The sequence below is a fragment of the Myotis lucifugus genome, unplaced genomic scaffold (genome assembly GCF_000147115.1).
Source record: "Myotis lucifugus unplaced genomic scaffold, Myoluc2.0 scaffold_13, whole genome shotgun sequence".
Lineage (NCBI taxonomy): Eukaryota > Metazoa > Chordata > Mammalia > Chiroptera > Vespertilionidae > Myotis > Myotis lucifugus.
The window spans coordinates 777,139-791,683 of record NW_005871061.1 but is presented as its reverse complement, the minus strand read 5'-3'; the positions used below and the strand labels follow the sequence as shown (position 1 = coordinate 791,683).

At 42.5% G+C, this 14,545-nt stretch overlaps 1 protein-coding gene across 2 annotated transcripts in view; it reads left to right on the top strand.

Annotated features, from left to right (window-relative positions):
• DRP2 (dystrophin related protein 2) overlaps positions 1-14,545 on the top strand; it is a 42,404-nt gene that overhangs the window by 19,772 nt on the left and 8,087 nt on the right. For both annotated transcript variants that reach the window (XM_023750440.1, XM_023750439.1), the window contains exons 3-14: positions 319-475; positions 1,890-2,010; positions 4,040-4,308; positions 4,700-4,846; positions 5,562-5,640; positions 7,360-7,420; positions 7,734-7,795; positions 8,821-8,895; positions 10,384-10,585; positions 10,808-10,893; positions 12,693-12,850; positions 13,182-13,348. In XM_023750440.1, coding sequence (XP_023606208.1) covers positions 319-475; positions 1,890-2,010; positions 4,040-4,308; positions 4,700-4,846; positions 5,562-5,640; positions 7,360-7,420; positions 7,734-7,795; positions 8,821-8,895; positions 10,384-10,585; positions 10,808-10,893; positions 12,693-12,850; positions 13,182-13,348 — 1,584 coding nt within the window. The remainder of the gene's footprint in view (positions 1-318; positions 476-1,889; positions 2,011-4,039; positions 4,309-4,699; positions 4,847-5,561; positions 5,641-7,359; positions 7,421-7,733; positions 7,796-8,820; positions 8,896-10,383; positions 10,586-10,807; positions 10,894-12,692; positions 12,851-13,181; positions 13,349-14,545) is intronic.

The following is a 14,545-nucleotide window of genomic DNA, read 5'->3' as shown; positions in this document are numbered from 1 at the left end:
CCTCCCCACACATGGTCCTACCCACTGGTTTTAGCAGTGAGCTCTATGTGGAACTGCCTCTGTGGGTGAGTAAGAGGGAGGGCTCTGGACCTCCTCCTACTTCAACCAGAGTAACTCCCTTTTAATCTGTGTGTGTGTGTGTGTGTGTGTATTAATATGTATATATATATATATATATATATATATATATATATATATATATGTTAATATGTATATATATACACATATTAATGTTCCACATAAGTGTTTGTTTGGGAGAAAATGTTTTGCCACTTAAAAACAAGACTGAAAATCATTGGTCTTACCCATTGTGTGCAGTGCTCGCCTAGAGGCCTTCTCAGACCACAGTGGAAAGCTTCAGCTCTCTCTCCAAGAGATTATTGACTGGCTCAGCCAAAAGGATGAGGAATTGTCAGCTCAGCTGCCCCTACAAGGGGATGTGGCCCTGGTGCAACAGGAAAAGGAGACACATGCGGTAGGTTCAAATTATGGAGGCCATGGTGTGTGCCTCTCAGTCGTGAAGGGATTGCTTCTACAGTACCCTGTCAGAAGGACACCCAGTCTCCGCTTACATACTTAAAGTAACAGGAAGTTGCATGCGATCCTAAAGACCTGTGAATGGCACGCCACAGAGAAACTCAAATCTTTCCTCTCTCTTTCTCCTGTCAAATATTGGCCTCCCTTAAAATCGTGTCATGATTTTTAGTGGAGCCGTGGAAAATAAACCTAATATAACATAAATTGAAAAAACATAGGATACAAAAACATATACAGGTGGATCTCAATTGTATAAAATATATATAGATGTTAGTACATGTATGCAAACATATAAAAACATAAGAAGGAAGTATATCAAAATATCCATAATGGTTAACAACTCTAGATTATGAAATTGGAGTTCTTTTTAATTTTTTTATACTTTTCTGAAACTTCTAAGATTTCTGTGACATATATTACCTTTATAATCAGAAAATAGCAACAGATTTCTAAAAATATATACAGATGCACTGAAAGAAATGATAATTATGTGACATGACAGATGTTAGCTAATGCTACAATGGCAACATATTGCAATATAAATGTATCAAATAAATATGTTGAATACCTTAAACTTACACAATATCATATGTCAATTATATCGCAATTAAAAATACATACAAAATGGAATATAACACAGCAAGAAAATAAACTATAATTTTGTGTCACAACATGGATGAATATTAAAGTCAGTATGTTGATTGAAACAAAAGATACAAAAAGAGGATATACTATATGATTCCTTTTATATAAAGTTCAAAAATGGAAAAATAATCGGTGGAATTACAAGACAAAATAGTGGTTACCCAACGGGGGGTGGGGGTGGGTGGGGAGTATAAGATAGTGACCAGAAAGGGCCATGAGGGGCTCTTCTGGGATGCTAGTGGAGTTCTGTTTCTTGATCTCAGTACTAGTTATAGGGATGGAATCACTTAATGGAAATTCATTGAGATGTGCACTTTTGATTTTTTTACTTTTCTCTATGTATACTTCAATAAAAAGTCAATTAAAATCAATGTAATCTTGCTCATTCTGGTTTTGGTTTATCTAAGCCCCTTACAGGGAACTTTCTCAGTCTTCTAAAGAACCCAAATTCCCAGCCCCAAGTCCCCATGATTCTCTCTACTCTGTGGCAAAGAGATGCATTTCATACTACATAGATGTTCCAGTGTCACAGTTATTCTTTCTTCTGCCTATAGGGAGGACTTTTTGTCTGGGTAGGCCAAAGGTACATGACAATGCCACAGGATCAAGTTACACTGAGAAGAAAGGTTGTCAATTGTAGAATGGAATGTAAAGTGATTGATTGAAAGACTTTCCTTCCCTGTTGACTGTGTTGCTCAACTTCACAGGCATTTATGGAAGATGTGAAGTCTCGGGGCCCCTATATCTACTCCGTGCTAGAGTCAGCTCAGGCCTTCCTGTCCCAGCACCCATTTGAGGAATTAGAGGAGCCTCGTTTGGAGAGCAAAGGTGGGTGGTCTTCCTTTCTTCACCCTTCTTCTTGAACTATGACCAACTAAACACCTTCCTGCCCTCCCCAAACTCACTTTCTCAGCTGTTACCTAGGAGGATAGCTTTCTCCTAGGAGTCCAAAGTTGGAGAGGAGAGATTCATACTACAAGAAAAAGCAAAGAGAACAGAGCCTGAAGCAGGGTACACCTACATTTGTCCCAAAGCTGTATGTGGCTCTGGGGCATCACATGTGGCCTTCTAATGAGGCATGAAAAAGAAAAATCAAAAGACTCAAATGCATTGAACTGACTCCATCAATCCAAGTAGTAGTAGTGTCTTTTTAAAATATACGACTTTATTCCAACATAGAAAGAGACATGTGGTAATGCTCTAATCAACCAGCAAGTAAAAAGTTCTTTTTAAAATGTAAAAAGTTAGGTGATGACATTTGAGAAGAATTTTGAGTATGACTTTTTGATACTGACCCTAGTGACTTCTGGCACCTTTCCTCAATAGAGTGGGCCACTCTACATCTCCATATAAGGCTACTGGGATCTGTGGTGATTAGGTCTGAGTGGTTGCCTGGAAGGAACCTTCATTAGTTGAGCCCTTTGTCAATGCCATTGACCCTCTAATTTCCTTGAGCCCCTCAGTAGGAGGTTAGTTCTCAATTTACTGTCCATTGGGCTTTAGATAGGACGAACTCAAGAGAGAGCAGGACAGTTCCAGTTAGCCTAGCAGTGATGGCGAACCTTTTGAGCTCAGTGTGTCAGCATTTTGAAAAACCCTAACTTAACTCTGGTGCTGTGTCACATATAGAAATGTTTTTATATTTGCAACCATAGTAAAACAAAGATTTATATTTTTGATATTTATTTTATATATTTAAATACCATTTAACAAAGAAAAATCAACCAAAAAAATGAGTTCGCGTGTCACCTCTGACATGCGTGTCATAGGTTCGCCATCACTGGCCTAGAGTTTAGAGATATGAATCTACTTCTGAAGGGAGGTCTGAAGGAGGAAGAAGAAACCTACAGTTTAGGAGCCTAGGTGGAAAAGTTGGGCATGTTACACTAACTTCTCTGGGGTTGGTCTTTCATGAAATGCATCCCTTCTTTGGATGGGGGTGGGCATTAGACACTAATGCAAAATCACATTCCAGTGTTATGTAAATAGGACTCTGGATGATTTGCCTCACTGTGCCTCTTAAAATATTTTACTCACTATTTACCATGCCCATTTTTAAAGAATATGAGGAAATCCTCATGTTATAATAGATGGAAAACAACATTATCTCTTGACTATGGTAGTAGATCCATGAGCCTACACATGTGATCAAACCGCATAGATCTAAACACACACACACACACACACACACACACACACACACACACGACTAAAACTGGGGAATGCTAAACAAAATTGGTGGATTGCATCAATGTTAATATCCTGGTTGTGATAATGTACTATAGTTTTTCAAGATGTTATTGTTTGGGTAAACGGGGTAAAGAGTGCATGAGATTGCTGTATTATTTCTTACAACTGTATGTGAATCTATAATGATTTCAAAATAAAAAGTTTAATTTTTATTTTAAAAAAATATATTTTAATTGTTTTCAGAGAGAAAGGGAGAGGGAGAGAGAGATAGAAACATCAATGATAAGAGAGAATCATTGACTGGTTGCCTCCTCCACACCCCACACCGGGGATCGAGCCTGCAACCCGGGCATGTGCCCTGACCGGGAATCGAACCATGACCTCCTGGTTCATAGATCAATGCTCAACCACTAAGCCATGCTGGCTGGGCAAAAAGTTTAATTTTTTAAAAACCTGAATGTACAAAAGGAGCACAATCATGGGGAAATCTGTATTTGAATGATTACAGATTTGTTTGTGCAAAATGCATTTGTATAAATACATGTACAAATGCATGCCCATGGGTGCACATGCATGCACATCTTACAAAGGGCTGTCTTTGTCTCTGTTTTTCCATGGGCTTCCCCTGACTGGTTGGCCTAACCTGGCTTCCTGCCTGCCTTTGCAGATACCTCTCCCAGACAGCGGATCCAGAATCTTAGCCGCTTTGTATGGAAGCAGGCGACAGTGGCCAGTGAACTATGGGAGAAGCTGACAGCCCGCTGTGTGGACCAGCACCGCCACATTGAGCGCACTCTGGAGCAGCTGTTGGAGATCCAAGGGGCAATGGAGGAATTAAGTACTACTCTAACTCAGGCTGAGGGAGTCCGAGCCACTTGGGAGCCCATTGGGGATCTCTTCATTGATTCACTCCCTGACCACATCCAGGCTCTTAAGGTATATAGGCCCCCTCACCTGGCTACAGTCCACCCTGATACCTGACACTCCTCCCAGACACTGACAATGTTTCTGCTCCTGAGAGGCCATTGTTGACCAGGACTACAACCGAGCCTATCAATTTATGTGCTGGATTTGGGGGCTGGTTTTGCTGGAGTCTCCTCTGTCATCTACTGTCTTCTCTTTCTCTGATGTTTTCTGTGAGTAGGAAAGGAAGAGGATAAGGGAAGTGGCCACCTACATCTTAGTCCTGTTACCCTAATAGGGAAGCACCTAGGTTGTGCTGTTGGATCAAAATCTTGGAGTGAAGAGGGAGGAGTTGAGGTGAATAACTAATGGTTTATCTTTCCCACTATCTGTCCACTGTGGGACTTGGGCTCTGATTCCACAGCTATTCAAAGAAGAATTCTCCCCCATGAAAGATGGAGTGAAGTTGGTGAATGATCTGGCCCATCAACTTGCCATTTCTGATGTGCACTTGTCAATGGAGAACTCCCGGGCCCTGGAGCAGATCAACATCCGGTGGAAACAGCTGCAGGTAGAGAACTCTTGAGTGAGCCATGGGGAAGAGCCTCTATATAACTAGGCTTGGGAGGAACTTCTCTAGACCCAAAGGAAGTGAAGGTGCATTGAAATGGGACCTACATAGGAGAAAAATTGTAGATAATTTGGGGCCAGGTAACAGGCTTCTCAACCTCTAAGCTACAAGGAGTACTTGAAATGAGGATCTGAGAGGGACCTGTCTAATATGGATACTTAGAGTATACAGGGACAAAGAGTGACTGTGACCCTAGCTGTTTGCTCAGTGGTTAGCGCTTCATCCCACAGACTGAAGGGTCACAGGTTTGATTCTGGTCAAGGGCACATACCTTGGTTGCAGGCTCAATCCCTGGCCCCAGTTGAGAGTGTGCAGGAGGCAAACAATCGATGTGTCTCACATTGATGTTTCTCTCTCACTCTGTCTCTCCCCTTCCCGCTTCCACTTTCTCTAAGAATCAATGGAAAAAAATATGCTCGTGTAAGGATTAACAAAACAACAAAAAAAGAGTGACTGTGGTCTGGAATTAGAGATGCTCATCTCTGACCCTTGGGAATGCTGTGGGAGAGCTAGCAGTTGGGTGATGGTGGGAGGAGCTGGAACCAGAGAAGAATCAGCCTATGAGGGAGTTCACAAAGATTCTCAGAGGCACCTGGAAATCCCACACTAAATTCCTGGAATGAATCCGCTCACTTCCTACCTGTTGTTTCCATAGGTGTCAGTTGGCGAGAGGCTTAAGCAGCTGCAGGATGCCCACAGGGACTTTGGGCCTGGGTCACAGCACTTCCTCTCCAGTACGTGAGACAAACTGGACTTTACTTAGCAGAGCCTCAGCCACCTTCCAGGAGATTCTACTGTTGTCCTTTGGGGACGTAGTGGGATCCCAGTATACCTTGACATTCTAGGCACAGTAAGGATAGAGGAGTGTAGCATAGTGTTTAAAAGGATAAGCTCTCAAATCAGAGAGACCTAGGTCTGAGACACAGCTCCTTGACTAATAGCTGTGCAAGCTTGAAAAAAATAGTTTAACCTTTCTGAATCTCAGTTTTCCCATATATAAAAGGAAGTAAATATATTACCTAGCTCACAGGGTTATGGGAATTAATGACTTTATTTTTCAATAATATTCATTGAGGGCCTACTATGGACCAGGTACTCTCCTAGGCACTGAGGCTACATCAGTGAATAAAACAGAGGAAAGTCTTTAGACCTATAGAGCTTAAATTCTAGTGAGGGAAGCCAGACCATAAACAAATAAGTAAAAACATATATGAGGCAAATTGGTGACAAGTGCTATGGAAAAAGGTGAAGCAGCTAAGGGATGAATAGGAAGTGATGAACTTAAAGCGGGGGAGGCATTGCAATTCTAAATAGAGTGGTCAGGAAAGGCCTCACTGAGAGTATGGCGATGAAGAGGAAACCTCAGGGAGGTAAGGGAATGAACCATGTGGATGTCTGAGGGAAGAGCATACCAGGGAAAGGGAACAGCAACTGCCAGGACCTTAAGACAGGGGCATGCCTAAGTATCAGCAAGGAAGCTGGTGTAGAAGTGAGCAAGGAAGGGAGAGAGTGGGAGGTCAGAGTGGTGGCAAGAGGGCCTTGTAGATTAGGGTAAGAACTTGGGATTTTATTCTAAATGGAGTGCAGAACCTTGGAGGAGTTTGAGCAGAAGGATGACATGATCTGACTTATGTTTCAACAGAGTCAGAGTGTTGGGGATTGAGAGTAGGAACAGGGAGACTTCTTAAGCATATTGGAATAATCCATGTGAGGGATTATAGTGACTCAGATCAGGGTGGTAGCAGTAGAGATGGTGACAATACAGATATGAAAATTAGAAGAATTTAGAAGAATATCTAGCACATAGTAGGAACTCAATAAATGTTAATGTCAGAACTATTGCTATTACAATCACTTGTATGTAGTTATACCTGCAGAGGGCTCTGGTACTCAGGGAAATAGTAATGAGGAGGTTGGTCAGGTAACTTAGCCTCTCCTGCAACATCAGAAGATAAAGACATGGAGCAGAGGGGGACATCCTTTAAAAAGTTCCTCACCATAAAGAAATGGACAGTACCATTCCCTATTGTTCCACAGGACTGAGTAACTTGACCTTCTTGGGGAAGGGGTTTGAGCCCCAGGAGGAATGTAGATTCCACTTCATATCCATAGGAGCATGCCAGCTGCCTGTAGCTGAATGGATAGAAATGCCAGTCTGGTCGGGGAGAAGATTTTTAGGGTAACCAAAGTCAAGTATTCCAGTTCATGCCCTTGCCATGTCTTTGGCATATGAGGATATCAGTGACAACCTTCTCCTTTCATTGCCCTAAGATCAAGGAGAGAAGTGTGTTTATTAGTTGCCCCACCCTGAGGGCCTGTTAAAATCTGGCAATGAGAGTCAAGCATTCCCTTTGGGGCTTGACCTCTCCTTGGGATGACAGAGCAGGGGCGTCTCTATGGGCCTGAAGAGCATTGGTGACCAGCTTCTTTCTCTTTCTCTTCTTCCTTACCAGCCTCTGTCCAGGTTCCCTGGGAAAGAGCAATTTCACCCAATAGAGTTCCCTACTATATCAAGTGAGTGACCGTCTGAATCAGAAGCGGCTCAGTTACCTGCCCACCCCCTCCCTCGCCTGTCTTTTTCTCTACCTGTCCTTGTCACTCCTTATCTGTTTGAATTCCTTTATCCAGTCCAGTTTTTCCTCCTGCTCATCTCAAGAGCTCAAGATTCTACCTGGGTAAAGGTGATCCCTTGTGCTTTGGGATCTTCAGGGTTCAACCCTGGATCCTGCAGCTCCTTGCATCCAACCTATCGCTGAGTGGTGTGTGCATGTGTGAGGCGGGTGAGGGGTGGTGTGGCCCCTGGTGCTATTGATGCTTTTGTTTGTAGCCACCAGGCTCAGACCACATGCTGGGACCATCCCAAGATGACCGAGTTATACCAAACCCTGGGTAAGAATTCAGGGATCCTGTATAGGGTGGATATTCAGCTGCCTTTGTTCTATAAGAACAGAAGGGAATCCCGTTCAACAAGCAGGTGGGGATGGAAGTGAGTGCCTTGTCCTTTCTCCAGCAGCCTCCTTTCATTTCCCCTCTGCACCTCCCTCAACTGGAGGCTCTACATTCACCCAGGACCACTTTATTATCACATTAAAAAATTATGCTTGTAGACGTAAACCAGATCTGTTTTGAAAGGCAATTCCCAGGTGTAATGAATGTGACTCTCATGTGCCTTATCTTTGGCTACTAACAGAGACTCACCATTAGGCTGCAAATTTTATTCAGGTTGATGTACGTGAATTTAGTTCATTTATTTAACTGCTAGAGTGTCCCATTGTATACACCACAGTTTCTTTATCTAGTCTATTGTTGATAGACATTTGGCTTGTTTCCAGTTTGGAGTTAATAAGAACAGTGCTGCTGAAGAGCTCTTGTGAATGTCTTCTGGTACACATATGTGTGTTTTTCAGACTACAGGTTTAATATTGTTTCAGTGTTATGACAAGCATTTTAAAAATTGAAACAAACTAGGAAATATGAAAGAAAGTGCTACAAATCTTTAATAAGAGTCTTATTTGATATTAATTTTATGTTTTTACTTTGTAAAATCTAGTAAGGTATTATTTCCTGAAATGTTTGGTTCAGTTATTTATACATACTCACATGAATGTATATATATTGGATCATGATGTAAAATGAATTCTTACTGTGTGTCTTGGGCAAAAAACACTTGAAAATCACTGATCTGGATATATAACTGGCTGGGTTGTAGGAGACCTGAACGTTCAATTTTACTGGCTAATACCACACTGTATTCAGTTTACACTTCTACCAGCAGTTATTCATCTACATCTTTGATAACGCTTGTTATTGTCAGACTTTTATCTTTTGCCAATCTGGTGGGTGTGTAATGGTATCTTGTTGTGGTTTAATTTGCATTTCCCTGATCTGAGTAGATCTCTTTTCATTCTCTGCAGCTGATCTGAACAACATTAAGTTCTCAGCTTACCGCACTGCCATGAAACTACGCAGAGTTCAAAAGGCACTACGCTGTAAGTCTCCCATCACACTCCTTTATGGCCTTCCCCCTCTGCTTCTTTCCTTCTTCATCTGTGGTCTGTTTCCCACTTTCATCCTACCTTGGGCAGGGTTGTTGATTGACTTGGTGGGAACTCTCCAAAGGCTGGGATTACCTGGCTGTTGACACCTGCTCTTCCAGGGCCCTTCTATTCTCCCAAAGTCCCAGACTTGTTTCCAATTTAACCCACAGCTATCCTCTTCCTTGTCCCTTCTTCCCTGTCCAACATGGATAATCAAACAATTGTTTTATGGCAGGAAGTATCCCAGATGATGGTTTGGAACTACTGAGGGCTTGTATTCTTTTTAAAAAATATGCTTTATTGGTCTTAGAGAGAGAGAAAGAGAGAGGGAAAGAGAGGGGGAGAGGAGAGGGGGGAGAGAGAGAGAGAGAGAGAGAGAGAGAGAGAGAGAGAGGAGAGGGGAGAGAGAGAGAGAGAGAGAGAGAGAGAGAGAGAGAGACTGACTAGAACAGTGGTTCTCAACCTTCTGGCCCTTTAAATACAGTTCCTCATATTGTGACCCAACCATAAAATTATTTTCGTTGCTACTTCATAACTGTAATGTTGCTACTGTTATGAATCATAATGTAAATATCTGATATGCAGGATGGTCTTAGGCGACCCCTGTGAAAGGGTCGTTCGACCGCCAAAGGGGTTGTGACCCACAAGTTGAGAACCGCTGTACTAGAGAGAATAATTGATGAGCTTCCTCCTTCACACCCCCTACTGGGGATTGAGCCAGCAACTCGGTATGTGCCCTGACCAGGATTCAAACCTGCGACCTCTCAGTGCATGGGATGATCCTCAACCAACTGAGCCACACTGGCCAGTGTGGGGCTTGTATTCTTTTGTCATTTTGGGGTGATTGAATGTAGTAGCAGATCTGTTGAAGCAGATGCCAGTGGTTAGGGGACAACATGGTTGCAGATATAATGTGCTTTCTGGCCTTTCTCAGAAACACTTTTAATTCAATCTTCCTGGCACATCTGGCTAGGCTGCTTCCAACATTGGGGGTAATTATAAAGTTCCCCTGAGGTATGTTACCCTTACCCAAGCACACTTGAGCCTTCATAACTGGTGACTAGGTTCTCAGGACAAATTCTATGGACAAACCTATTTACAGATAAAATATGTATAAAGACAGATAAATTTAAAATGGATTTATCCAACAAAATACAAAATGGATTTGTAAATATGAGTTTATTCATATCATACCATCTTGAAACTGATGTCAAAGAACATATGGGTATAGAAACATTTTGGGTTAATTTAGGGGTTTTTTTTGCTGCTTTCCCCTTCCTTCTAATGAGTGTCTTGGTAAAGAGCAAGCTGTGTCATACTCACAAATGGTTTGTCTGGAAATTGAGTTAAATTTGGTGAAGCTGGTAGCCTTATCTCCTTATCTAGCCCCTGAGGTTCTTCTTTTGGCTATATTTTCTCCCCCTCTCCTTTCTTTTTCAGTGGACCTGGTCACTTTAACCACAGCTTTGGAGATCTTTAATGAGCATGATCTTCAGGCCAGTGAGCATGTGATGGATGTGGTGGAGGTCATTCACTGCCTGACTGCCTTATATGAACGGCTGGAGGAGGAAAGAGGCATCCTGGTCAACGTGCCACTCTGTGTGGACATGAGCCTCAATTGGCTCCTCAATGTTTTTGATAGGTAAGCACTGAAAACCCTGGCAGTCTCCAGGATGAAATTCAATGGGACATCTGGAGTGGACCTGGTGGGAAGGGGTTGCTCCCATGGTGGACTTGGACCCAACTCAGCTTGGGACATGGTTGGCACAGAGCCCTACTGAAGTCAACTCTGTGAGGGAAATGACTGCCAAGATGTTAACCCTTTACATATATTCATGTTCTCAGTCTCTTCTTTTAAACCTAGTGGTCGCAGTGGAAAGATGCGGGCATTGTCCTTTAAGACTGGCATTGCATGCCTGTGTGGCACAGAAGTGAAGGAAAAACTGGAGTGTGAGTACAACTCCAAATTCTAGAAGTGGAATAGGGTGGAGGGAGAGGTGTGGTGGGAGGAGAGATGGTATAAGACAAGCAGAAGGTAGGTCTTATTACTTAGCATAGGACTACTCAGGCTACCTTGTGATACTTTCTGGGCCAGGCTGTTGCAAAGAACCTACAATAGCCAAAGACCAAGATGGGCCTAAGGCCTATTTTTACTGCCAGTATCACTCTAGTGGGTCTGGTTTCTTCTAATCTGATGTAATTACCAGGATCTGAGTTAGCATCCTGGGGTACCCAGAGCCCGGACTTTATAGTTATATTTCCCTATAGCCTATAAGGCTTAGCCCTCTCTAGTCTGGAGCTCAAGCCATGTCACACATTCTACTGAAGACTTCCTATGTGGATTACATGGGCAGGGTGCAATAATCCCCGTTATTGGGCAGTGCACAGTATGTAATTCTGTATTTTTTAACCTCTCTGGTGTATAGTACCTTTGTCTTCTCCTCCATCTTTCATCTTTTGTACAACATTTTTGTACTTTTCTACAGCCGCATCCTTAGTTGTCAAGTGCTTATGGTGTATTAACCACTGTACTAAATGTGGTGAGTGCTAGGTTCAATTAAACATGGTCCCTGCTTCAAGTGGTTTACAGTCCAGAGGAGGAGACAAAAGTACACAGAAAGCAATTTTACAGTGTTAATTAGACTAATCAGAATGGTAAAGGATATGTGCTATATCATGTCACAGAGGAGAAATGACAGCAGTCTGGGAAAACTTTACAAGGAAGGAAACCTTTCAGAGCATGTCCATAGCTATATTACTTATTTCTCCCAACATTACTTTGAGTTTGGTGAACAATGATTATTTATCTTCATTTTACAAGTAAGAAAACTTCAGTATAGTTTCATGACCTACCTAAGGTTGTGCAAGCTAGTCAGTAATGGATCCATTATGAAAATCCAGGCCCTTGTCTTCCATGTTTGTGTGTTTTCTAAGCCTTAGGTGAGGTATGAAGCAGACAGACAATAATCTTTGGAGAAGGTTTTCTAAAGGGGTGGTAGAATAGGAGAGTTCCCACAAGGGCAGATATAGTTCGTATTCAAATATAAGTACCACAGTCTATTCCACAATCAGAGATAATTCTTAGATGATCAAATGCTTTGAATTAGCTCCTCTTTTTAGATGATCCATGCCAGTGTTTCTTCCCAATTGTGTGGATAATTGAGAGAATACAGTGGGGCCTTGACTTACGAGTGTCCCGACTAACGAGTTTTTTGAGATACCAGCTGTCTTTCGGCTGATTTTTTGCATTGAGTTGATAGAGTAATTTGAGTTAATGAGCTCCTTAACGAGCTCGGTCTCAGAACGAATTAAACTCGTAAATCAAGGCCCCACTGTACTGGAATATCAGACTACATAAGCTAGGGAAGACTAGCTGTAACTCATGTTCAGGCACAACTGAGCCCATACACCCTAATCTTGCTTCTTGAGAATCTGTTTTCCCAATAGTATTATATCTGTGTCTGGCACTGCTCTCACAGCTTGCTCTCTGTCTTCATCTCTATACCCTCTCTTTCTGATGTACTCTCTCTTTTGCCTGTCTCACTTTTACTCTCTGAACTCAGAGAATGCTATTTTTAGAACTCTTGAGCTTCTAGGAGGTCAGGGATGGGCCTCTAGGTATTCCAGTTTCAAAAGTCATTAGCTAAGTCTATGTGCTCTTTCCCTGTCTTCTTTTTCTGCTCTCTCCTTGCTCATTCTCTGGCCATTCCTGCATCGGGGTTGGCCATGACTTATGGTGGGGCCAGCAGACCTCTTCAGCCAAGTAGCCAACTCAGGCAGCCAGTGTGATCAACGCCACCTTGGTGTCCTGCTTCATGAGGCCATTCAGGTGCCCCGTCAGCTGGGGGAAGTGGCAGCCTTTGGGGGCAGCAATGTGGAGCCCAGTGTCCGTAGCTGCTTCCGTTTTGTGAGTATGGAACTTGGGAGGGTGGAAGGGAGGGCTTAAGAGAGGGAGGGTAGAAAGAAGGGAGGGAGGACTAAGAGCTAAGCTTTTGATCTGAACTACTCAGATATAAGGGAGTTTGTTGGGATGGAACAACAAGGCAGAGGGTTCTCTGGGCTTTTAGGGTCAGAGTCCTGCCAGAGAGGGTGTCAGCTCTACTAGAACACGACAGAGGTAATCACCTCTGGAGACTAGGCCAACCCAGGCTTTGCTAGTTATCCTGCTCCTCTGAGGGCTGCCATTCTAGGGACACTTTGGGCCTCAGTCATTGCCATTGGACTTCTTGTTTCTCTAGAGCACTGGGAAGCCAGTCATTGAAGCTTCACAGTTCTTGGAATGGGTCAACTTAGAGCCCCAATCCATGGTATGGCTGGCTGTTCTGCATCGAGTCACCATTGCTGAGCAAGTGAAGCATCAGACCAAGTGCTCTATCTGTAGGCAGTGCCCCATCAAGGGCTTCAGGTAGGGAAAACAGTACCTGATGGAATGATAATAATTGTAAATAGGCCATGTTGCAAATAAATCATATATTAAAAATGTATTGCATAATTATATAATTACAGCTAATCTAGTATACATTGGTATGTACTGTAATTCTATTGCACAACGTTTAACATTTTAAAAAATCGGAAATATTTTCTTTTGTTTTAGTTGTATTGTGAAATATTCCAGACCTACAAAAATGTATAGAGAAGCCAAAGGGGGTGGGTGAGGGGACAGCACAGAAAGGGAAGTAATTTGCTTGTGGTTTCCCAGGGAGCATTAAGTAGAACTCAGAAGCCCCAGCATCCTGACATAAGAACATCTATGTACCAAATGGTATGCTGGCAAATGGCTCACAACTGACTCTACAGAAAGCAAGAAAGGAACCTAATTTTTAGCATTTGCTAATTTCCATGATGTAAATACTCCCACTGTGGCCGATGTCTAGCTACCCACAGGAGGTTGGGGAGAGATGCACAGTTGCACACTATTTATAGTATTTCCACCATGCAAATCCAATAGACATAAACAACCTCATGAGTTTTGAGTATTTATTACTTCAGTTTTTAATGTCATTTACTTAATTGTGAGTTTATAGAATTTATTTTTTTAATAATGGCTGTATTTAACAACCAGCTTAGAAAATCCCTGAAATTGTAACAGTTGGCTCGTGTGAGCTGTTGTGAACCAGCTCCAGCATCCCACAGTGCTTACCCACCACCAAGCGTAAGAAATAAAACATTATTGCAATACATTTTAAGTTCTCCTGATTACATTCCCATTCCCCTTCCACAAAAATAGCCACGATCCTGAAAATGTCTTTCATCATACAACACTCAGTTTTTTGACTTTTCAAAGCACTGACACACACCCCCTTTACAACCACCCAGTCTTTTTATAAGCAAATGAGGCGAAGAGGTAGAATGTGACTTGCCCAAGTTCACACAGCTGGTTAGTATAGATCCAGGACCAGATGTTGGCTCCTCTGACTTCTCAAAGCCTAGGCATTTCACCATTCTATATACTACTAGGTCTGGGCAGCTCAGCCAGGCTTTGGAACTGGATCTGAAGGGCTAGTCTACATTGGGTAAAAATAGGGTTTATTATTAAAAAAAAACTTTTGGGAATAACTTTTAGCTAACTTACCCAGGGCTGGTAGAATAAGCGGCCTTCATA